This window comes from Pipistrellus hanaki (genome assembly GCF_964339955.1).
Source record: "Pipistrellus hanaki genome assembly, chromosome: 3".
Taxonomy (NCBI): Eukaryota; Metazoa; Chordata; class Mammalia; order Chiroptera; family Vespertilionidae; genus Pipistrellus; species Pipistrellus hanaki.
The window spans coordinates 185,019,657-185,044,008 of record NC_140505.1 but is presented as its reverse complement, the minus strand read 5'-3'; the positions used below and the strand labels follow the sequence as shown (position 1 = coordinate 185,044,008).

Sequence of the window (24,352 nt, the reverse complement as noted above, 5' to 3'; positions counted from 1 at the left end):
TCCCCGGAGGCTGAGCTGTGTGCACCCTCAAAAGTTTAAGTTGCTACATGTGTTTCCATACATCAGTGTGTTTGGTGCTTATACAAGCCCTGTGCAAAAAGTGTCATTACTGCCATCATCATCACCACCTGCCAGGAGGCAGCACTTCACTGTGGTTTAGGTATGTGGGCTTCTGCAGCTGGACTGCGTGGCTGTGTGACCCTAAGCAAGTGGCTTACCCTCTCTGTGCTCCCATGTCTCCATCTGTTAGACAAGAGCAGGGGTCCTCAAACTTTTTAAAGTGGGGGCCAGATCACGGTCCCTCAGAGAGCTGGAGGGCTGGACTATATGAACTATTAATTCCTACTGTAACACCTCGGCTGCGCTCACTGCCCAAAAAACCTGGCGGGCCGGATCAGACTCCTCTGCGGGCCGCATGTGGCCCGCGGGCCGTAGTTTGAAGACCCCTGGACAAGAGTAACGTACCTCATAGAGCACCGAGAGGCTGCACACGGAGTAAGAACACTACCCACCACATGGTCACCTCAATAATAATAGTAGCGCCCGGCTGGTGTGGCTCAGTGATTGAGTGTCAACCTATGAACCAGGAGGTCACGATTTTGATTCCCAGTCAGGGCATATGCCTGGGTTGTGGGCTCAGCCCCCCAGTGTGGGGCGTGCAGGAGGCAGCTGATCAATGATTCTCTTAGCATTGATGTTTCTATCTCTCTCCCTTACTCTCTGAAATCAATAAAAAATGTATTTTAAAAATATTAATAATGGTAGGTATTATCATCCCGTTACAGATAAGGATATAGAAAGTCAAGGTCAAAACCACCTAGCTATCCAGGGGAACCGTTTTAATCTCTTAAAGTCTTTATTTTTTTTAATTTTTTTATTTTTAAAATATATTTTATTGATTTTTCACAAAGTGGAAGAGAGAGGGACAGAGAGTTAGAAACATCGATGAGAGAGAATCATCGATCAGCTGCTTCCTGCACACCCCCCACTGGGGATGTGCCCGCAACCAAGGTACATGCCCTTGCCCGGAATCGAACCCGGGACCCCTCAGTCCGCAGGCCGACGCTCTATCCACTGAGCCAAACCGGTCCCGGCAATCTCTTAAGTCTTTAAATGTCAAACCTTGAGTTTGGGGTTATCCCCCCCCCCAACCCTCATTTCCCTTGTCACTCTGTCTCCTAGTTTCTCTCTTCATGCATCTGTCTGTCCTCCGGACGGAGCTCCTCCGGGGCTGGAGCCTGCATCGGCCTGGTGCCTGGAACACCCCCGGCCACCAGGAGACTCCGGGAAGCTGCGTGAAGGAAAGACGCCCACTATGTGCCAGGCAGCTGCGCGGTGCTTCCCCGTGGATTATGGTGTCTGAGCCTCCAGACCCCTCTGCGTGGCTGTCTGCAGAGGCCCTCCGGAGAACCCTCCGAGGAGAAGGTTTGTGAAGAGAAGACGGTGTGTTTGTCTCCATGGGGGAAGGGGTGGATGTGAGTGAGGACCAGGCTGCCATTGTTTGGGTAGAAAGGCCAGAGGAGAGTCAGGGCCCGGGGACCCGGTAGAGTCTCCTGAAGCCGGGAGCCGGGTGCCACCGCTGGGTGCTGGGCTCAGCGGGTGTGCGTGTGACTGGGACCGTGTGACGCTGAAGACAGGGACGCGGCGGCTCCCAGAGCTGGGGTGGGGGGCTTCACTGTGCGGGTGCTGCTGTGGGCAGTGGGCGCTGCTGTGGGCGGTGGGCCCTGGGCTTCAAGGCGGGGGGGGGGGGAGGGGGCTGCGGGAGGTCGTAAACATCGGGGCGACTGGGAGGCTGCAGGCTGGTGGGCGTCTGTGTGCCTCTGCAGTTCAACAAATTCAAAGGCAGCCAAAGCCAGCCTCGCCCGCTATGTGCCAGGCAACCGGCTAGGAGGAGCGCTGAGCCCAGCCTCCGGCTGAATGGCACTGGCCGTGGGGTTTGTGCGCCCACCTTGGGGCTGGCGTGGAGCTGGGTGCTGCATGCACCGAGCCCTCACCGACCCCTCTCCCGCTCTGAGGCCGGAGGGAGGAGCACAGAAAGGAAATGACTTGCCCAAGGTCACCCACCCTGCAACTCCCAGCCAGGGCAGGATCTGAACCGAGGCGCAGCACCCTCCCCCTCCCCCTCCCCCTCCAGGCCTGGGGGGGGCGCCCCCCCCCCCCCCGGGCAAACGTCTGTTCAGGACTCCTGGCAGCTGCTCAGGCCACATCTTCCCAACCACGCGAAACCGGGCTACCCCCACTGTGCTGAGGGCTCTTCGGCTCCAGCTCTCCCTTTCCCGGGGCCAGACTCCTGGGCAGAGGGGCTGCTGGGCCTTGGGAGACCCCTCAACGCCCCACCCATGCCTCCGGCCCTCCCAAGCTCCTGCCACCCCCCCTTCCCTCCCTGTGCTGACTCTCAGCCAGAAGAGGAAGGCTGTCTCCACCCACCTCTCCCATCTTTATATAAAAGCCAGAACAGCTGAAGGGTGGCAACTTCTCCTCCTGCTGCCGCCGGGAGCAGCCCGCCTGCCTCCCCGCAGCCCGCCGCCCGCCGCCCGCCGCCCGCAGTCCAGCGCCCGCCGCCCCCCACGGCCTCCCCGAGGGCGCTCCTTCGGCCGCCAGCGCCCATCTTTCATCCCCGAGGTGGAGATATTTTGCACACACACACACACACACACACACACACGCAAGACGGGGGAATAGAAGCCCACGCTCCAGCCTCACTGCAAAGAGGAAGCCAGAGCCGCCGCAGCCCGCAGCCCGCGGGAGGACGCCCAGAGCGGCCAGCGGACTGACCGGCAGACTCGCCCGCGTCCACCTGTCTGCTGCTGGGTCCGGCCCGGAGCTCCGCGGGCACCCGCCTCGGAGCAGAGCAACCGAGCCCGCCGCCCGCCCGCCCGCCCGCCCGGGCCCCGCGCTCCGGCCCCCCCACCGCCACCCCAGCCGGCCCGGGAGAGAGTTTGCACCTCTCGCTGCCTGGGTGCGCCGGCCGCCGCTGCAAAGCCAACTTCGGGAAAAGTTTTTTGGGGGTGACTTTGGCTTTGGGGTGCCCGGCTCCAGCTTTCCGACGTCGGGGGGCCCTTCCCGGAAAATGCTGCAGAAGAGCTAAGGCGGCGGGCAGAGGAAGACGCCGTTAGCCAGCAGAAGGAGCGAGAAGACGAGCCACCGGCTGGCCGCCGCGTTCCCGGTCCTCCTGGAGGTTGGAGCCCCCGAGGCGCCCCCGCACGGCTAGACACCCCGGCCGGTTCGCCACGCAGCCCCCCGGCGGCGGTGGATGCTCGCTGGGGCCCGGGATCCGCCCAGGTAGCGGCCTCGGACCCTGGTCCCGCGCCCAGGCCCTCCGCAGCCCCCCAACAACGGAGCCGGGGGCGGCGGCGCCCGGGGGCCATGCGGGAGAGCCGCGCCCGCGGCTGCAGCGGCCTGAGCGCCTGATCGCCGCGGCCTCCAGCCGAGCCCCCCGCCCTCCGCAGCCCCCGCCCTGCGCCCTGGCCGCGGGGGCCGCGGGGCCGGGCCCGGAGTCGGCATGAAGCGCTGCTGGGCGCTCCTCCTGTCTCTCTGCTGCTACCTGCGGCTGGCCGGCGCCGAGGTGAGTGCGACGGCGGTGGGGCTGGCTCCCTCCATTCATTACCCCCACCCCGCCCCCGGCCGCCCTCTCCCCTCCCTCCCTGCAGGGAACTTTGCACCCTTGCAGCCCAGGTGCCTGGCACCGGGCGCTGGGTGACCTCCGAGGGCCGAGACCCGAGGTCCGGGCGGTGCCAGGCGCTCGGAGGAGGGGGCAGAGGGGGCCTGCTTTCCCGGCGAGGCCCCAGGTCCGGGGAAAGGGGTGTGCGGCCCCTTCCCCGCCGAATGGGGAGGGTGGGGTGGCGCCGGGGTGCAGAGGGCACCCCCTGAGCCCGCTTGGCTCCCAGCTGGGGTTCCGGGGGGACCCGGCCTGCGGGAGGTGCGAGCTGCCTGCCGCACCGGGGGTGGCCGCCACGCCAGCCTCCGACAGCGGTGTGCGTCCCGCCGCGGCCCCGGAGCGCGGTCCGGAGCAGCCCGTGTCTGGGGCCGGGAGGAAGGAAGGTGGGGGAAAGACGGGTTTCGGGCAGCCGAGGAGGGGGGAGTGGGGCTCCTGAGGAATCCGGCCCCGGAGCGGCGGGTGCCCGCGGCCCCGCAGGACCTGCGTCCTCTCCCCGCGCGCAGGGCGCGCCGCGGCCGCCGGGAAAGCCGGGCTGCGGGGAACGCGGGGTGTGACCGCCCCTTCCCCGCCCGGTGGAGCTGTCGGGCCGGATCCGTCCCCCCCTCCGGGCCTCACGTAGCCGGGAGCTGGCGAACGCACCCGGAATCCAGGTGGGAAAGGGGCGGGGCGGGCGGAGGCGCGCGGTGCGAGGGGGAGCGGGCTGCGGGGAGCGCGGCGCCCGGTCCGGCCCCGCCTCTGCCCCGCGGGGGCCGGGAGCCCGCACGCCGCCTGCCCCGGGAGGGCGGGTCCCGCTCAGCTCCCCGGGCTGGAAGGCGGCGGCGGAGGGGTTAAGGCCGGGCTCCGGGCCGCGCCGGGCCTTGGGCAGCCGCCAGCGCAGGTTGTTTTGACCGCGGAGGAGCGGCCGCCTCTCCTTTTGTTCTCGGGGCTCCCGGAGGGCCGCCGGCCGGCCGGCCGCCCCGGCCCCGCCCTTCCGCGGCGCCCCCCGCGGCCCGCACCCCGCACCCGGAGAGGACGCGGGCCTCGGCGCGGCGGCCCGCAGGCCCCTCCCGGCGCCCCCTCCCCTCCCCTCCCCTCCGCTCCCCCGGAGCCCCCGCCGGTGGCCAGCTGCGGGGAGGGGGCGCCGGCCGGCCCCAGCTGCCGCCTGCCTCGGGGCCGGGGCTGGGCCGGGGCCAGGCGCCCTGGGAGCGGCGTCCCCGCGCTCCGCTCCGCAGCCCGCCCCGCGCGGCCCCGCGCTCACTCACCGCACGCACACTCCGGCCCGAGGCGATGCTGCCCGCGGCGGGCGGCGCGCGGGGCGGGCCGGGCACGCACTGTGCGGCCAGGGCGCGCGCCGCCGCCACGCCCGTGCACACGCGGGCACAAGCGCGCGCCCCGCACACCCCGCACCCGCGGCCTGAGCACACGCACGCACACACCCAGCACGCACAGCCCCGCGCCACAGGTGGCCCCTCCCCTCCCTGCCTCTGCAGGCACTCCCGTTCCGCCCTGGGCGCCGTGAGGGAGGGGCGCGGGGACCCTCCCATCAGCCCGGGCCCGCAGCACCCATGTTCTCTGCTGCCTGGGAAGGTCAGCTGCACGCCCTGCAAGCATTATTCTTCCAGCGATTGCTCTTTCTCAACCGCTCGCTCCCGTGTGTCTGCGAGTGGGGATGTGCTTGGGCACCCCCGGCCTGGCCAGGGCATCTCTCCCTTCGTGGGAGCTCTCCTTGGAGGACCCTGAGCCGCTGAGCCCCCTCCCCGCGTCCGTCCTCTCTGCTGATCCCAGCATGCTCAGCACAGGCTGGGCTTTCCCAGGCCTGCCCTTACCACCATTCCCAGCTTCACCCAGCACCGCCTCCTCCTTCCCCACAGCTCCACGGGCATGTGTGTTTGGCAGGGAGGCTCTGGCGCAGAAGCCGGTGCCTCTCCCCCTCGTTAATCATTGCCTCCCTGCACACACTGCTGTGTGGTGCTTTGCAGTGCACCGAGCACTTTCCCGTGAAGCCTGAGCAAGCCTCAGGGTGGCTCTGGGAGAAGAGCCTTGAAGGGAAGACCTCTGGAAGGCGGGGCCCGTTCAGCAAGGCACCTCCCGGACAGCTCGCTGATGGACGTGGCCTTGGGGTTGGCTGGCTGTGTCTCACACTCACATGGACTGAGCCTCAGGTGGAGGCCTGGGCAGCTGGGCAGGAGGGCGGGGGAGTCTGAGGCAGGGTCTGGCAGGGTTGGGGGTGGGCTGAGGCCTGGGAGGTCCCGTCTCCAGCAGCTGGGCTGGCTTCTGGGGCGGGTGACTCCCGCTGTCATGTGATGCCTCCGGCCTCAGCACCCTTCTGCCCTTCGCTGCCCAGCTCCCATCGGGTGTGCTACTGCCTTTGGTGGTGGGAGATGAACCTGCTGGAATCTCCCTGCCCTGGGAGTGTCAGCAAGGTTAGGAGCAAACAGAATTTGGAGGCTCTGGTGCAAGACCTAAGGGTGTGTGTGTGTGTGTATGTGTGTGTGTGAAAGAGCAAGAGAGAGAGGGATCCACTCAGCAGGAGTGGCAAAGAAGTGTTTGCCTTGGGCCTCAGCCCTCATGGAGATGGACAGCTTTTTCCATTTGCTGGTTTATTTAGTTGTTTATCTCCTGCTTTCCCTCACTGGAGGATAAGCTCCACTGGAGAGCCTTTGTCTTGGTAACCCCAGTCTCCCATGCTTACTGGCCCGTGACCGGTTCATGACGGACAATCTGTAAATATGTGCGGAAGAGACAATGAACCCGGGAGGGGAGGGGGCCAGGTATGTGCTTGCTGAGTGCTCTGTAAGCACGGCCTCACTCAGGCCTCACCCCGGGGCAGCCCGCCCGCCACTGCCCTCCGCCAGCTTCCTCCTTCGAGTGCTCCCGGCCCCACTGCCCCCCATCCTGAGAGACAAGCGCGCCTTTCTTTTCCGGGTCTTGGGACTTGGGCTGCCAAGACGGGACAGGACAGGAACAGCAGGAACAGCAGACTGCAGAGGTCCTGTGTATCCTGAGCTGGCCTCAGTCCCCGCCACCTAAACACCGGAGAAGATGGGATTGGCTCAGAGTTCCTCAAGAGCAGAGCTCCCAGCCCTCCTGCAAACGCAGAGCCCTGGGCCCTGCCCTGGGCTGGAAGTTGGGACAGAGGTGGGGGGCAGGCGGGCAGTGAATGCCTGGTGGTGGTGGGGGGGGGGCAGCACGGGGCTGCCAGGATTAGACTGCTGCCCCGGCCCCTCTCTTTCTGTGCTCACAGTGCTGCCGCTGCAGGGAGCCGTGGGGAGCCCAGTGGGAGCTGCACTCACATTAAGGAGGGGTGGGGCCGGGGGAGGGTCCCAGGAGCCATAGGGAAGGGAAGTGGTAGGTGGGAAGGCTGGTTCTAAATGGCTTCTGTGGTCTGCCCAGAGGAAGCTTCTTCAAAGGGCTTGGCTTTGGCATTGAATCTAAGTTAGGCCCGAGAGCAGGCAGACAGGCAGGCAGGCAGGCACTCGGAGGCCTGCTCGGCTCTCCTCTGCCAGCCCCAGACCACGCCCCTGGGTGCGTGGGCCCGGCCTGCGCGTCTCCCTCCGCTGACGGGCAGGAGGGCTGGGGAGAGTGTAGCCGTGTGTGTGTGTGTGTGTGTGTGTGTGTGTGTGTGTGTGTGTGCGCGGGGCCCAGGTGGAGGGTGGGGTCCAGGCCCCTTTGATCTGCCAGCCTGGTTGGGAGCAGGTAATTCATCTCGCCTCACGTGGGCTGGTGCCCTTCCCACCTTCTGCAGCTGGCGCTGGGGGTGGGGCGGGGCGCAGGCTGTTTGCCTTGGCTGCGCGGCTGGCGGTGCCCCAGCTGCCTCCTCGCCACGCCCTCACCCTGCCAGGAACCCCCGGCCTGAGATCTGGGGCAGCTTCCCCGGGTGCCCGGCCTCCTTTCCCCGCTCCGAGGGGGAGCTGCCCACCTACGGAGGCTTCTGGAACCGATCCCCACCCCGCGCTCACCCTCCCACACCGAGAGGGACCTCTGGCCTCCGCAGGTGCCCGGAGCGCTGTCTCCCGGGGCTGACCGCAGCCTGAGCGCTGTCACCCTTCACCTACCGCCCGCCCGGGAGGAACCCACCAGCCCACACCGCCTTTGTGGGCCAGGGTGTCACTTCCTGTGGGCCAGCGCGGGGCGGGTGCAAAGCCACACACTCTCCCCCGACCCATTGTCGTCCTCAAAAATGCCCTCGCTGTTGCCCTCCGAGGAGCCCACCCCCACTCCTTGCTGGCTGCTCTGCGGGGTGCAACTAGGCCGCCCCCGTAACCCTAGTGAAGTATTATTAGCCCCACTTAAAAGATGAAAAAGCCGAGGGCTTAGGTTGTGAAAAGACTTAATTCCAAGAATCCAGGTTCCCTTTGCTCTTGCGTCTGCGCTGTTGGCCCTCCGGGCCAGACAGCTCTTCCCTGCGGGAGGCTGTGCTGCGCAGAGTAGGGTGTTTAGCAGCATCGGCCGGCCTCCACCTTCTAGACGCCCGTAGCCGTGACAACCACACACGCCTGCGGGCACGCCCGTGTCCCCCGGGCCCCTCGCCCTGAGGTGACACGCTCGGCCCCCGGACATGCACTGGAAGTGGTGCTGCGGAGCGCCGGGCGGCCCGGAAGAGGGAGGGCTCCCCGCTGCTGCTGCTCCTCTTGTTGACCTGGAGCCCCGGACTTGCTTTTTCTAACCCTCAGCTTCCTCATCGGGAGGATGGGGATAAAAATAGCGCCCGCCTCTTGGGAGTGGCCGTGCACCCTGGTGCCTGGTGCCTGGTGCCTGGCTCACCGTCAGCACTTAGTGGAAGCGAGCTGGGACCGGCTGGTCACGTCCAGGGGCTTGTATTGAGTTCTGGGCGCCCCATGGCCGAGTCAGTGGGAGCAGGAACAGAAGGACCTCTGCTTAGAGTGAAGTGGACTCTGCCGGAGGCAGTTTGCATGGGGTGGGGGGAGACTACCCCCGGGTGGGCCTCCTGGTGGAGGAGGTGGGAGAATCGTCCAGGAGAGAGTCCCAGGGAGAAGGGGAGAGTGCTGCATGCAGTTTACCCGCATTTTTTGAGCACCTACCGTGTGCTTCTCCCCATCCTGGGTTCTCCCCAAGGCAGCCTGCGGGAGGGGTGTGTGTGTGGGGGGGTTCTGGGTTTGTTTCCATAAGACGTTGTCTCCTGTGCATCGAGGGCAGGCCCAGGCCCTGCTGGGCCTGATGGGGGGTCTCCCTCCTCGGCCACGCTGGCCGCTGCAGCCAGCTCTCCAGTGGCCGGCGGGTCTTGGCGTGAGTGTTACATGCCATTTGGTCCTGGGCCTACCAGCCCCTCTTCTGGGGGCAAACGGAGGCGTCATTGCTCCACAGACAGCCTTGGCTTTGCGCTGCTGTCTCTGCTGCTACCCCTGGGCACACTTAGAATCAAATTCAATGTCCTCAACCCCTTCGATTCACCGTGAGACCCGGGGACTGAGAGGAGCAGAGACCAGCCTGAGGTCCCTGGGGGCTGGGAGCAGTAGGGGGTGGACTCCAGCTCCCGGACCACCGGTTCTGGGGGTGGCAGAACCCCCCGGAAGGTGGCCTGCCTTGGCCTTAACTGGAGACCCGCCGCCCCCTCCTCTTCTCGGGCTGGGTCCTGAGCCCGCATTTGGAGACCGCCAACGGCTGCCCTCTGCCCCTGGTTGGAGGAGGCAGTGCTGGGGGACGAGGGGGAGGAACCGAGGGGCCACTGAGCCGCACTTCCCCTGGTCACACACGCAGCCCTGGCTCCCAGCTGCACCCTGAAGGAAAGACCCCAGTTTCCAGCCAGACTTACTGCTCGCCCCCCTTCCCTTCCGGCACCCCCTGACAGCCCCGGCCTCCAGCCAGAGGAAAGGCTCCACATTCCAATGAAGACCTGGGCTCAGGGGTTTCCAGGAAGTGGACCTGGGTGTCCGCAGCTGGACATGGGGACACCTGCAGGCCCGAGCCCAGGAGGGGCGTCTAGGGGAGCTGTGGTCAGCGGCTAGAAACGACCGCTCGGTCACCAGGCTCCTCCCAGGGCTTTTGGGGGGAACCTCCTGGGCTGGCCCGGAGGCGCGATGACCCCCGGTCTCCGCTGGGCAGTGAGGGGAGGCGCCTGCGGAGCCCCCGGGCTCGAGGCCGCGGCGTGTTCGGGGACTAGAACAGGAGCTCCTCCCTGCTTAATCCTGGGAAACCGAGGCACAGAGCAGGGCGAGCCAGCTGACACCTCCCCGGCTCCTTCCGGGAGGCCGTGCCGCCCTGTGTGTGAGTGTGTGTGTGTGTGTGTGTGTGTGTACGAGTACCGGCTGGTGTGCACACGGGTGTGTGTGAGTGTGTGTGTGTGTGTGTGTGTGTGTGTGTATACGAGTACCGGCTGGTGTGCACACGGGTGTGAGTGTGTGTGTGTGTGTGTGTGTGTGTGTATACGAGTACCGGCTGGTGTGCACACGGGTGTGTGTGAGTGTGTGTGTGTGTGTGTGTGTGTGTGTGTGTATACGAGTACCGGCTGGTGTGCACACGGGTGTGTGTGAGTGTGTGTGTGTGTGTGTGTGTGTGTGTATACGAGTACCGGCTGGTGTGCACACGGGTGTGAGTGTGTGTGTGTGTGTGTGTGTGTGTGTATACGAGTACCGGCTGGTGTGCACACGGGTGTGTGTGAGTGTGTGTGTGTGTGTGTGTGTGTGTGTGTACGAGTACCGGCTGGTGTGCACACGGGTGTGAGTGTGTGTGTGTGTGTGTGTGTGTGTGTGTATACGAGTACCGGCTGGTGTGCACACGGGTGTGTGTGAGTGTGTGTGTGTGTGTGTGTGTGTGTACGAGTACCGGCTGGTGTGCACACGGGTGTGAGTGTGTGTGTGTGTGTGTGTGTGTGTGTGTGTATACGAGTACCGGCTGGTGTGCACACGGGTGTGTGTGAGTGTGTGTGTGTGTGTGTGTGTGTGTACGAGTACCGGCTGGTGTGCACACGGGTGTGAGTGTGTGTGTGTGTGTGTGTGTGTGTGTGTGTGTGCGCGCGCGTGCGCGTACCGGCTGGTGTGCACACGGGTGTGAGTGCGGGTGTGCGGCCACATCACGGGCATTTTCTGTGCCCGGAGGCGGCGGTGGGTGTCGGGATTGTGCTTCTGCGTCTCTCCGCTGCCCTCGCCTCTTTCTCAGGCCCTCGGCCCCGGCCCCGCGGGGCGCCTGGACTGAGTGAGGGCTGTGGGCTCCCCTCGTGTCATTGTGGGACCTGTGGTTTCCCTGAGGAAGCCCGGCTCCGAGTGGGGCCTGGTAAAGTGCTTATTAAGTGTCGAGTGTTTCTGGGCCGAGGCCAGAGGGGCGCTAAAAATAGGGTTTGGCTGGGCACGGGGCACGGGTAAGCTTTCAGGTTTCCTGGCGTCGGAGGCGGCTTCCCTGCCCTCCTCGCAGGGAGAGGCTGAATAAATACCGTTAGCCCTGTGGCCTCCTTAGGCCACCGGCTCTTTTATTTATTAAACACCCGAGTTCCCCGGAGGAGGCTGGGATCCAGGCTCTGCCGCTAGAAAGACTGGGGTTTGAATGCAGGTTCTGCTGACGACGGGCTTAGGACCCGGACAAAGGGTGCTGCGTCCTTGAGCCTCTGTTTTCTCATCTGTGAAATGGGGATGATGAGATCCCCCAAGACACACGCCGGCTGGCGTTAACTGTCGGGTGTGGAGGCGAAGCAAACAGACTGGGGAGCCTTCCGGGGCCGATAGCGTGATGGAGGAGGAGGATGGGCCCAATCAAACCGAACTCGGAGCAAGCGGGGCTCCTATGTGGGGGGAGGGGGACGAGGCATCCGTGCTGGGTCTTTCCAGGCTTTGGCCGGTTCTGCTCCCCGTTGTCAGGCCTGGGATCCGCCTCCTGGCCACCCCAGCCTGGCTGTCCGTCTGTCCGTGGCCGAGGGGCCCTGTGGGAGCTTTTCGTGGGAGGCTGTGTCTGTGTGGGGGGCCGGAGGGCCGTGGCGGGAAAGCCCTCACTCCCGGCTCGCCTGATCCCGTGTGTGTGCCCGGCAGGGGGACCCCATTCCTGAGGAGCTCTACGAGATGCTGAGCGACCACTCCATCCGCTCCTTCGACGACCTCCAGCGGCTGCTGCACGGAGACTCCGTAGGTAAATGGCACCTCCGCCGCCTCTGGGCCTCCCTGGCCCCGGGAGTGGGAGGGGCAGGGCCAGGGCAGGGCCGCCCCTCCCCGTCTGTGGGGCCCGGAGGCCGGCCACACCTGTCTGGGGCAGGGCTGAGGAGGCAGGCGGGTCGGGACCTGGGCCGATGTGGGGCGTGGCAGGAGAAGCACCCACAGGTGTGTCTGGCTGGGTGCGGAGGGTGGGGCGCCCGGAGGGGGCGGGGCGGGCAGGGAGGAGGTGCCCGGGGCACCTGCCCAATGGGTGTCCAGGTGTGACCTCCGCCGGGGCGGGCGGCGTGGGGAGAGCCGGCTCCTGTCCCTCTGGCCGGGGGCCAGCGCCGCGAGGTCTCCCGGGGACACCTGGCCCAGACCAGCGGGCAGCCCTGCCCGCGCCCGAGAGCACACTCCTCGGGCGGGCACGTGCTCGGTGGCACACACGTGGCGGGGCCGGCGGCCTGGGTGGGGAATGTATTTATAAACGCTTGTCTTCAGGGCGAATTCCATTCTATTCTAACCTCTGGCCTGTTCCCTGGAGCGCTGGTCATCACCTCCCCCCACCCCCTGCACCCCCAGCTCCCCTTCCCTCTGGGGTTTTGTCTCTTTGTCGCTTTGTAATCCTTGCCCAGACTGCTATCTACGGGGGACAGCATTTCCTGCCTTTGTTTCCTCTCCCCGTTGGGCCCCTGGCTCCCTCTCAAAAGCATTCCCGGGCCCTTTCAAACCCTCCCGCGCTGGGGGCTGGGGAGGCCGAGGGAGGGGGCCCCAGCTGGGCCCACCTATTGTTCGCCAGGCCCCCCCACCCAGCGTCTCCCACACCCCCACCCGTGCCAGGCCGGCCAGCCCTGGCCAACACAATGGGGCAACTTCCAAATTTAGCCTTTCTGCTATTTCTTTCCAAGGGCCTCGCCCCCACCCTCGGCAGCCCCTCCACACCCCGGTGGGGGTCGGGCCGTGGGGGTCGGGCCGGGAGACGGGGGTTTTCAATAGCAGGCCTGTTTTGAGGCAACCATGTGGCTATTTTTTCCTAATCAACGTAACCTTTCCACAAAGCACATCTTTTCCCCTTCTCCTCCCCACCAGGGGCATTCCCGAGATGCAGGGGGGGCGGCGGGAGGGAGGGGGGGGGGAGGCCCAGACACACTGACGTGGGACTGTGGCTGGGGGAGGCGCCCCAGTCCCAGGGCTGCCTCCTCCCCACGGGACCCCTTGGGAGCGGGGCCAGTGGGATGGGAGACCCTGGGAGCCTGAGGCGCCGTGTGGAGGGTCAGGAGCTGGTCCCCGACCGCTCAGTGTATTTGCCTGGAGTTTGCCCACCGTCAGCACCAAGGCCCCGTCCCCCTGCCCAGCCCTGGCCTCCAGCAGCGGAGAGGGATGTCTCCTTGGGGTGGGGGTGGCGCCGAGCCGAGGGCTTCCCAGGCCAGAGCAGGGGCTGCCGTGCGGCTGTGACCTTAGGAATGAATGGACAGCGTAGGGCGGACACGAGGCAGAAGGTCAGAGGGGGAAAGACAGAGTCACAATGGGAGACCGGGAGGTGGAGAGAGAGCAAGATCTAGAAGGGGCTGGGCGAGGCTCCCTGATCCCAGTGGCCCCCACACCCCACCCCTCCGCCTTCAGCCCCCACCCCCATCCCTCTCCCTCCCTCCCTCCCTCCCTCCCTCCCTCCCTCCCTCCTCTCTCCCGCCCAACCGGCCATTGTCAGGGGCTCCAGAGGGGCTGTGTCCCGGGCATGCGGCTCCCCCTGGGGATTCTGGGAATTTCTCCATTCAGCGCTTCCTATGGGAACGCGGGGTGGAGGGGCATGGAGAGTGGCCTCCGGGGCTCTGGGCCTCTGCCCTGCCCGGGAGGGAGGCCAAGGCGGGCTCGATTACAGGAGCCGAGGGGAAGGGTTATTTTTAACTCCATTCACACGCGTTCTGTCCAGAAATGTGACTGAGGAGCCCAGATGGGGCTGCGGCCCCCCAGAGGACACAGCAGGGCCCCGCCCCTCCTGAGCCCCTCATCACCTGGGGTTTGATCCTCAGAGCCAGGACTCGGGGTCACGGGCCCCTCCCTGCGGGGGGCCAGCCAGCAGGGATCGGAGAGCGTCTGACTGTCCCGCTCTTACAGATGAAGACGGAGCCGACCTGGACCGGAATCTGACCCGGTCCCACGCTGGAGGCGAGCCCGAGAGCCTGGCCCGAGGGAGAAGGAGCCTTGGTAAGACCCGGAGTGGACGTGGGGTCCCCCAAAAGGTGGGAGCCAGGGACGCAGGACCCTGTTCAAGGCGCTGAGGGCCAACCCCGTTCACCCAGGACCGAACTGAGCTCAGGGACAATAACGTCCTGAAATAGCTTGTGCTGAGCTGAGCTGGGTCGTCACGGACCCCCCCCCCCCCCCCGCCCCGCACACACTGCTTCCTGAATAGAATGCGTTTAAACTTACTTCTCGTTGCTTCAGCCCCAGAATTAGATATTATTAACCCCGTTTTATGGAGCTGGACACTGGAGCCCAGGAAGGGAAAGACGGGGGCGTGGCCTCGCAGCTGCCGGGCCTCTCGGCCGAACCTTCGCCCTCCCCGCTGCCTGTGACTCAGGCTGTGGCTGGGACCGCAGGCCTGGCGCCGAGCCTGGGACCACTTCCCGCTCCGCTGCAGAGCCCGAAGGGCCGTGCAGATCCCCAGGTCCCCAGGGAGCCTTCCCCGCGAAGCCAGTGCCCATCCGAGCCCCGCCTCCTCTCCAGTCCCCCCAGTGCCCTGGATGGTGCCGGGGCCTCCGTGTAGGAGCCGGCGGCCGGGCCCCCTCCTCGCTGTGGGCAGCTCCTCGGGCTCCGGGCCTCGGGGGCCCTGTGTGTGCGGACCAGCCCGGCAGTGACTCCGCGTGCTGTGGGCAGGGGCCCTCCGGCCGCTCCCGGGTCTGCAGGTGCAGGGCAGGCGCCGGCATCGGCCCATTTCATAGACAGGGAAACTGTGGCTTCGAAAGAAGCCATGGGGTCAGGAAAGATGCCAGCGCAAAACAGCCGAGTAAGGGGATCGCAAGATAACACACAGCGAGGGAGGCCACACTGGGACAGACCACAGGGGGTGAAACGGCAGAGGGAAATGAGCGAGGGCTGGCGGGAGGTGTCTGACGGCCACCACATGGTGATCGCACTGTCCCTGACAGTGGTCCTTGAGCTTAAGTTACCCCAGGGCACGGGGAGGGGGGGAGAGGGGGACTGAGCGAGAGCACATCGGCCACCTGCTCAAGTCCCACAGGATGGCGATGGCGCCAGGACTCAGAGCCTCCCCTGAGGGGGGGAGGGGCCTGGGTGGCCATTCAGCAGGAGGGCAGTCCCAGGTGCGCCCTCCTGCCCGGTGGGGGCCCTGGGCCGGCCCTCCCTCCTGACAGAGGTCCCTCTCCCCTCAGACTCCTCCACGGCCGCCGAGCCAGCCATGATCGCCGAGTGCAAGGTCCGCACGGAGGTGTTCAAGATCTCCCGCAGCCTCATCGACCGCAGCAACGCCAACTACCTGGTGTGGCCACCCTGCGTGGAGGTGCAGCGCTGCTCCGGCTGCTGCAACAACCACCGCGTGCAGTGCCGGCCCACCCAGGTGCAGCTGCGGCACGTCCAGGTGAGGCCCCCCCCCCGCACCCCCACCCCACCACCCACCCAGGTGCAGCTGCGGCACGTCCAGGTGAGGCCCCCCCCCCCCCGCACCCCCACCCCACCACCCACCCAGGTGCAGCTGCGGCACGTCCAGGTGAGGCCCGCCCCCGCACCCCCACCCCACCACCCACCCAGGTGCAGCTGCGGCACGTCCAGGTGAGGCCCCCCCCTGCACCCCCACCCCACCACCCACCCAGGTGCAGCTGCGGCACGTCCAGGTGAGGCCCCCCCCCCCGCACCCCCCCCCACCACCCACCCAGGTGCAGCTGCGGCACGTCTAGGTGAGCACACCTCCCCCCTGCACTGGCCCCCCCCCCCCCCCGTACTAGCCCCACCCCCTCCCAGGTGCAGCTGCCCCATGCCCAGGTGAGCTCCCCGCTGCACTGGCCCAGCTGCTGGCCGCTGCCCACTGGGGCCTGTGCCTCTCTGGCCAGCTGCACATGGGCCGGCCTGTCCAGAGCGGGCGCTCTCAGAGAGCTCTCTGGACACCTGTGCTGAGGCCGCCCAGCTGCTGTGACCCGCAGCCACGGGCAGGCCCCAGGGAGGCGGGGCAGGGCGTTGCGTCGCCGTGCTGCCTGGTCCCGTACGGGGACACAGCCCCAGTGTCTCTGGAAGAGGCACCCTACAAGCATGTCGGACACTCAGAATGTTCTGGGCAACTGCTCAGATTGCCCCAGAGCTCTCCCCTGCCCCTGGCCCGGCTCCGCGGGCTCCTTTATGTCACCGAGAGGAAGGCTCCCCGCGTCTGTCCGGCCCCCTCCCCTCCCGGGACAAGCGGTGTCATCATAAGGAGGGCGCTGCCCGAGGGGAGCAGCCATTAGGAGTCTGAACGCGGACTCGGGCCTCTTCCCTGGAAATGCTGGCTGCACCCTGACTCCAGGGGGTCTAGGGTGGAGGCTGTTCTGGGGAGCTCCTGATCGCAGCCAGGCAGAGCAGTGTCAGGGGGGCCTCGGCTTCTGCAGCCCTCGGCCAGCCTCACCCTCACACCAGCTTGGGCTGGCCCGGGCTCTTGCCAAACACTCTGCTGGCCCCACCGTGCCCCCTCCCCTTCCTCGTGCCCACCTCCCCCCACAGGCCAGGGCCCCGCGCCTGGGATTACGTGTCACCCTCCCCCGCGCCGCCCACAGCCATGGTATCTCCTGTCCCCACCGCTTCCAGCCCTAAAGACGGACACCTGACAGCTGCCCTCCCCCTCCCCGCCTCCCTCCTGGATGGAGCCTCCCCCACTTCCTTCCAGACAAGCATCTCCCCGCCTCTGCCCCAGCCCCTGACCTTGGCCGGCGCTCCGGGAATGAGGACACCACGGCCCCACACTGCACCCGGAAATGCCTTTCCCCCTCTCCGGAGTGCGAGGGGGCCCTGGCCAGGCCGAGGGCCGGGCGGGAGGGCTTGTTTTGATGGAAAAGCTGCGAGGAGGGCAGAGGCCAAGGTCCCGCTATTGTTCGGGCCGCAGGGTCTGGCCTGCGGCTCTCAGCGCTCCGGGCTTTCGAGGAAAGATCCCCTGGGGAGGCCAGGCCGGGAGGGGCAGGCAGGTGGCTCCCTCTGCCCCTGCCCCTGGTCTCACGAGGCGCCTGGGTGACTCTGCCCTCCAGGTGAGGAAGATCGAGATGGTGCAGAAGAGGCTGATCTTCAACAAGGCCACGGTGACGCTGGAGGACCACCTGGCCTGCAGGTGTGAGACTGTGGTTCCCGCACGGCCCGCGGCCCGCACCGCGGGGAGCTCCCAGGAGCAGCGAGGTAACTGTTCGTCCGGGGTCTGCCTCTGGCCCCCCTCTCCCGTGGCAGCTGCCAGTGGGGGGGTTGGATCAGGCATGCCTGCTCTGGTTAAAGGCACCTACAGCTTCCCCTCTCACGGAGAACAATCCAGATCCCGCCCCTGCCCATGAGGCCCTACGTGAGGACGCAGCCCCTGGTTGGCCCTCTGGCCTCGCTCCCAGCCAGTCCCCCTCTCCTTTTCCTCCCCAGCCAGCCCAGCCTTTTTTGAGGCCAAATCCATGTCTGCCTCAGGGCCTTTGCACATGCCAGTCTGCCTGGCACTCTCTTCTCTCGGCTCTTCCCAAGCCTGGTTCTTTTCTGCATTGGGGTCTCGGCTCAGAAAGTCACCTTCCCCTGGAGGTCTGCCCGGACCACCCTGGGCAAGGGAGCCCATCCCAGATTTGATACCCCTGCCCCCCACGTTGTTGAATGAGAGCGAGAAATGGGGGGGAACCAGGGCCGGGACAAGAGAAGACGCCATGCACACGTATCGTCTTCGGATATTTGACCCCTTTATCCTGGGGATGAAAGAACAGATTAACTCCTGTGGCCTTGAGGGGGGAATTAGAACCCAGGGCAAGGCTAGCAGACAGAGATTTTAACTCAGATGCTAGTCAGGCATCCGGGGTGGAGCTGCTTTCCTCCGGAGGGAGGGAGTCTTCCATCGGTGTGAATAAAGGGGGGGGGGGCCACGCAGCAGAGGGGTGAGAGACAGGGTTCACGCATCCGATGGATACCTGGACTGAAGTTCCATTCCGCCTTTAGGTTTCACAAATCGGGGGCAGGGTTAGGCTTGAAGAGTTGAAAGGGACCAGGAAAGGACCGGGTTCCGTGGCCGCCTCCACGTTTTATAGCGGGTCCGTCTGGCTCCAGGTCACACAGCGAGTCCCAGGCCCTGTAACATCCAGCTCTGGTGCTTCAGACTACATCCCGCTCCCTTTTCTCCCTCAGACGTTTGCAGGAAGGTTCCTGGCGGGTGTGGCTCAGTGGGTTGGGTGTCATTCCATACACCGAAGGGTGCTGGTTCGATTTCCAGTCAGGGCACGTGCCCCAGTTGCAGGTTCGATCCTAGGTCCTTCTGGGGACGAACAGGAGGATCAGTGTTTTGCTCTTATATCCATGTTTCTCTCTCACTCTCCCTTCCTTTCTCTCTCTAAAAACAAACAAACAAACAAACAAAAAAACCAATAAAAATAAATTTTTAAAGAGTTTGCAAAAAGGATCAAATGAGAATCATGAAGTTAATGCAATTAGAAGAACATAAAAAATCACTCAAGATAGTTTTGGTTTTCAATAACATTTTTAAAAATATATATATATTTTTAATATTGATTTGAGAGAGAGAGAGAGAGAGAGAGAGAGAGAGAGGGAGAGAGACATCGATGTGAGAGCAAGATATGGAGCAGTTGCTTCCTTTACACCCCCTTCTGGGAATCCAGCCTGCCACCTAGGCATGTGCCCTGACCAGGAATCGAACTGGGGACCTCTAGGCGCATGGGTTGATGCTCAACCACTGAGCCACACGGGCCAGGTGCTTTTCAGGAACTTTCTCATTAGGGGACAGAACGGGGCCACCGTTATTTCTCATTAACAAGCCTCTTGAAGGCAGGGCTGGCTCAGCCTTTTCATTCTGTTCTCCGAGCCACACCGAGGCCCGGACGCCCGGGGAAGGCCGATAACCTGACAGCTTGGAACTGACGCATTGTCCGTTATTTATAGCGCGAACCTGGAGAATGACTTGGCTGCCCAGGAAAATGTCTATTCTTTACGTTTAGAATGGGTCTTTTTCTTCAGTGCATTCGTGACACGTGGTTTTTCCAAACCGTTTCCTTGGGGGCCGTGTCGCGCGGTTAGTATGTAGATAAGGTGTTGCCGTTTCTGGGGTAGCATTCTGGCCCCGTGGGATGGTGCTCCTGGCCGCTGTCCAGGGCTGGCCCGGGATTGGTGGAGTGGCCGTGGACGTGGCGGTCCGTGTCAGACCCCTGGGCTCAGATCTCCGCTCTGCCCCTTCTGAGCTGTGTGACAACCTCGGGCGGGTCCTGCTGGCGGCCTGGCCTCTGGGTGGGACACGCCAGACCCTCCAGTGGCTCTCCTGGTGCAAAGGCCTGAGCCCCTGCATCGCAGAGCTGGGTGACGGCCTCTTGGGAGGTCAGGTGTTGGCCCCAAAGAGCCGGATGGGCTGGGGAGAACACGGAAGTCTCCAGGGCGAGAGGGGCCAGTGTGGCTCAGTGGTTGAGCAGTGAACACAAGCTCAAGGTGAGGGTGTGACCGTATGGACAGAGAGGCAGATCCCTGGCTGAAACCCCAGCCCCCTGCCTCAGTTTCCTCCTTGGTTAAATGTAGATCCGTACGCCCTCCTTGAGGACAAACAGCCAGGTGCGTGGTAGGTGCTCACGAGGAGTTTCTGGCTCTTTCCGTGCATTATCTCCTCCCCCCAGGGGGCCGGGGCTGCTGGGGCTCCGTGGTAAAGACGTGGACCTTGAGGCCCAGAGCGTCTGCATGGTTTTTCCCAAAGAACACAAACCCCTGGAGCCCAGGTGGCCTGGCCCAGCGCCAGCGCCGGCCGCCTGCTGTGCGGCTCCCCCGGGGGGCAGGCCCGGCAGAGGACAGGTGCAGCGTGGGAAAGGCCCGGCTCTGTGTGTGTGGTTCTGGCCCAAAGCCCAGGGCTGCAGGGGGCTGCCGGCGTGGCTGGAGAACTCAATAGGGGATCAAGCGGAGGAAATAAGAGAGCAGTGAATAAGAGCAGCTGCTGGCCGGCTGGCCGGTCGGGGTCGGTCTGTCGGTCGGTCGGTCGGTCGGTCGGTCAAGGATCACGCCTTACTCTGAACTTTGTGGCGGGGACCGTAGCCATTTCCTTCTGCCTGGTCTGTGGGCTGGCGGGGCTCAGCAGGGCGGTTCTGCAGTCGGTCACCTGGCGGCTGAACTGAAGCAGATGGGGCCCTCCCCTCTTTCCCCCCTTGTCATGTGGCCTCCACAGCAGAGTAACCAGACACCTTATGGGGTAGCACAGGGCTCCCCAAAGCGCAAAGGTGGGAGTTGTCAGGCCTTTGTAAGGCTCCTGCCTGGAACTGGCACAGCGCCACTCTGCCTCCCTTTATTGGTTAAAGGATCCAAGTTCAGGCCGGGTTCAAGGGGCCTGGGAATCAAGGGCATGTCAGGGGGGTGCTGACCTAGAACTTCAGCTGTAACCTATTCCCCTCCATGTTCGCCAGCATGCTGTCATTTATTCCTTTCACCATTCCCTTCCGGAGTTACCCCCCTTTCACAGATGGGGAAACGGAGGTACAGGGCAGTTCAGTCATTGCTCCCAAGGCATGTACAGCTGGCGAGCAGTGGAGTTGGGATTTGAACCCAGGAGGTCTGGCCCCTTCCCTCAGCCCAGGGACTCGGGGGAGGTCTGTGGCAGGCCTCGGTGGAGAGGGGTAAGACCCCCCACCCCCGCCCCACAGGGCCAGCCTGCTGACGACGCCTTCTTTTTCTCACGCAGCCAAGACGCCCCAAACTCGGGTGACGGTTCGAACGGTGCGAGTCCGCAGGCCCCCCAAGGGGAAGCACAGGAAGTTCAAGCACACGCACGACAAGAGGGTGCTGAAGGAGACCCTGGGCGCCTAGGGCGTCTGCAGAGAGCGCGGGCAGGTGAGGGCAGGCGGGCAGGTGATGGCAGGTGGGGAGGCGGGGCCCACACCCCTGTGCCTGGGCTCGGGCTGTGGGAGGGGTGAGGGGAGGCATTTTCCCATACAGCATGTGGGCCCGAAGCTTTGACCCCCTCTGCCCCGTTGTCAAGGGGGTTTTTCCGCGGGGCAGGTGGGCGGGAGGTTTGGAGACCCCAGCCCTGCTCTGTCCCAGCGTGTCCTCAGAGGATGGGCCACTTAAACCTCAGCTGTCCGGCCCCCAGCGCTGCTGGAGACCAGGGACGACCAGTGGACCCCAGCTCCCTGCCCCCAGCCCGGGGGCATGTGCTCATGGCATATGTGTGTGTGGCCTGTCTCTGAGCCCCGTGTCCTTCTGCTTGGCTTCCAGGGTTATTTAATAAGGTATTTGCTGTATCGCCCCCATGGGGTCCTTGGAGTGATAATATTGTTCCCCTCGTCCGTCTGTCTCGATGCCTGATTCGGACGGCCAATGGTGCTTCCCCGCCCCTCCACGTGTCCGCCCGTCGTCCGTCCGCCCCTCTGCCAGCGGGTCTCCCCTCAGCGGCCTCCAGCGTCTTGCCCGGAAGCTCGAGAAGGAAATGAAGGATCTGGACTCCATCGAGGTCTTCCTCCCTCCGACCCTGAGGACCTGGGATCAGAGCGCAAGAGAGACTGACAGGGGAGGGGCTCCCTGGCCAGGCCTCCCCGGAGCACTGCGGACTGGACTGGCTCCCCGACCCCGCCTGGCCCTGAGGACCTCTCCGCGCGGCCCGCCTGGTCCGGCCCCCGGCGGCTCTGGTGGGAGCATGTCAGGCAGGCCGGAGCGCCTGGTGTCCTGTGGCTGAGACCGGCGGGGGAGCACAGACTGAGAGACCCCTCCCCCAGGCCCTGGCCCAGCCACCGCGCCCCTGCCTGTGCTCAGCCTGGCAGCATTCTTTCCTTTCACACATCTGACGCCTTCGAAGATGCGGACTCTCCGGGCAGGGGCGGCCCAGGCGCCAGGCAGCCCAGAGCCGTTTCGATGGCTTCGAGATGAAGTTTGCTCTGGAGGTGGGTGTAGGCGGGGACCTGGGCATCCACTGCCTCCTCCACTCCCCCCTCGCTTCCTCCTCTGTTTCGCCTCTCTACCTCCACCCTGCATCTCCCTCCTGCCCACCGAGGGAGCACCCCTCCCCGCGGCTCCTGGGACCCGAGGGCCTGCTCCCGTCCCAGCCCAGCCCACACTGCCAGGCCAGGCCCTGCAGGGCGCACTGCCCAGCCCACCGCAGGCGGGACCACTGTCACATCGCAGACACGGCCCATCTGTGCGTTTATTATGACGGCGTCAGGCGGGGGGGATAGTGTTTTGAGGGAAGGGGTCCTTTTCTTGATTGTCACAAAGGCTCCGTGTGCGCTGCTGTGCCCCTGACACCCCCTCCCCCCCCCGCCCCGCCCCGGCTTGCAGAGGCCGGACAGGGGTGAGCGCAGGGTGGAGGGCCGGAGGTAAAACCCATCTGGCCTCCGTCTCCCCGCGCCCTGGGCTCCAGCAGGCCTGCCCCAGGCAGCTGTGAGGAACTCCGGGGAGTGGCTCCAGGGGAGGGGACACGCTCCCGGCTCAGATCCATTTCCGGTGGCTGGCGTGGGGGGAGGGAAGGGGAATGATCCCCGGGCCCCCTAGGTGTGGGCTCTGAGCCCCCTTCCCATCTTCTGCTGCACCCCTCCCCGCCCCCCACACCCCACTCTGCTTCCTTCAGTTTGTAAAGTCGGTGATTATATTTTTGGGGGCTTTCCTTTTATTTTTTAAATGTAAAATTTATTTATATTCCGTATTTAAAGTTGTAAAAAAAAAATAACCACGAAAAACAAACCAAAGGAATCCGCCGGAGGTCTGTCTGTTGGCATCGTGCGCGGCCGCTACCCTTTCCGCGTTGGCAGGGCTTGCCGACAGCTTGTGGCGTGTTCCTCTCACTCCGGGAAGCTCGGCGCGCGAGCACACACACACACACACACACACGCACACGCACACGCACACGCACCCGTGTGGGCCTGCTGCTCCGCGGGAGGCCTTTGTCTGGGGTGGGGTGGGCAAGAGCCACGCCGCCCGCTCTGTGGGTCTTGGTCTTACAGAAGCTCCTGACCCCAGGCCCGGCCTTGTGCCTCCCACCGGCCGTGTGACCAGATGGCTTTTCCGGTCTGAGGGACCCCATAAGCCAGGGGTCGGCAAACTCAGCAGTCCACAGAGCCAAATGTCAACGGTACAACAACTGAAATTTCTTTGGAGAGCCAAATTTTTAAACGTAAACTTCTAACGCCACTTCTTCAAAATAGACTCGCCCAGGCCGTGGTATTTTGTGGAAGAGCCACACTCAAGGGGCCAAAGAGCCGCATGTGGCTCGCGAGCCACAGTGTGCCGACCACTGCCATAAGGGAAGCAGAGCCTCAGCATCACAGAGCTGGGCTGGCTGTGGGGGGGGGTCCTCCATGGGGGGACGGCTGGAGAAGGTCCCAGTTGGGCTGGCTGTGGGGGGGGGGGTCCTCCATGGGGGGACGGCTGGAGGTGGCCCAGAGGGGCTCCGGATTGGGAAGGGACTCCGGGGAAAGTGGGGTCTACAGTCTGATCTTGGCTGGGCCTGGAGCCAGCTACGTGGCCTTGGGCAACCTCAGCCCCCTTCTGGCCAGAACCTCGTCTGCAGCTAGAAGAGCAGGAGACGCGTGGCCTCTGACGCCCAGCGGCGGGTTCGGTGCTTTCCCTGCGGAGACGGGTACATCCCGTGGACAGATTTCAGACATGTTCTGGTCCCGCCTGCAGGCCGGTGGGCTGAGGGGAACCAGGAGGGGGATCCGCTCACAGGGACCAGATGACACTGAAACCGTTTGCTGCTGAAGTCTGAGCTCCCGGCCCCGGAGTGCGGGAGTGGAGCTGGCGACAGCGTGTCTGAGGTCGGAGTGAACGCACTGGGTTCCCCAGGACTGAGTGGTTGAGCGATGGACCGATTCCGTCATTCACTCGCCTTCGTGAGCCCCTCGCACATGCTGCCGCTCCTGGGGCTTGTATACCATGGGGCTTCACTTCGTCCTGGGTGCCCCGCCCTGTGCGGGAGGAGGCGGAGGCGGCCGGTGGGGTGGTGGGCGGAGCAGGTCAGAGGGGTTTACCTGGAAATGCCTCACCTGCCTGCCCCACCCTGTGTGTGGGATGCTGCCCTCTCCACCAAACCCCAGTGTCCTGGGCTCGGGTCCCCGGGCAGGCCTGGCTGGAGGGGAGGGGTCAGCTTCACCGGAACATGAAATGAGAGGGTCCAGGCCTGTGTCACCGCAGTGCTCCGATCTCTTTGGAGGCTTAGCATTTGCCTCCATAAATAACAAAACAGCGAACATTTACCACTGGTGAAGTATCGTATCTGTGAACTCATCCATCCACCCACCCATCCATCCATCTGCCCATCCATCCATCCATCCACCCATCCATCCATCCACCCATCCATCCATCTGCCTACTCATCCATCCATCCATCCACCCATCCATCCATCTGCCTATCCATCCATCCATCCATCCATCCACCCATCCATCCATCTGCCTACTCATCCATCCATCCATCCACCCATCCATCCATCTGCCTACTCATCCATCCATCCATCCACCCA

At 64.6% G+C, this 24,352-nt stretch overlaps 1 protein-coding gene across 2 annotated transcripts; it reads left to right on the top strand.

The window, feature by feature from the left end:
• The first annotated feature begins 2,449 nt into the window (after positions 1 to 2,449).
• Positions 2,450 to 22,592, top strand: PDGFB (platelet derived growth factor subunit B). 2 transcript variants are annotated; one of them, XM_084876956.1, is made up of 7 exons: positions 2,450 to 3,565; positions 11,614 to 11,710; positions 13,828 to 13,917; positions 15,105 to 15,310; positions 16,938 to 17,082; positions 20,588 to 20,736; positions 21,121 to 22,592. In XM_084876956.1, exons 1-6 carry the CDS (start codon positions 3,503 to 3,505, stop codon positions 20,710 to 20,712), a joined length of 726 nt encoding a protein of 241 aa, XP_084733082.1. In that variant the 5' UTR covers positions 2,450 to 3,502; the 3' UTR covers positions 20,713 to 20,736; positions 21,121 to 22,592. The 2 variants fall into 2 exon arrangements, with proteins under 2 accessions (XP_084733082.1, XP_084733083.1); XM_084876957.1 differs by lacking the exon at positions 2,450 to 3,565 and adding an exon at positions 3,646 to 4,308.
• Positions 22,593 to 24,352: the final 1,760 nt, after the last annotated feature.

Coding starts and splice junctions, on each gene's coding strand:
- PDGFB (XM_084876956.1), top strand. CDS start 3,503: ATGAAGCGCTGCTGGGCGCTCCTCCTGTCTCTCTGCTGCTACCTGCGG. Junction 13,918..15,104: donor CCGAGGGAGAAGGAGCCTTG/GTAAGACCCGGA, acceptor CTCTCCCCTCAG/ACTCCTCCACGGCCGCCGAG. Junction 17,083..20,587: donor GAGCTCCCAGGAGCAGCGAG/GTAACTGTTCGT, acceptor TTTCTCACGCAG/CCAAGACGCCCCAAACTCGG.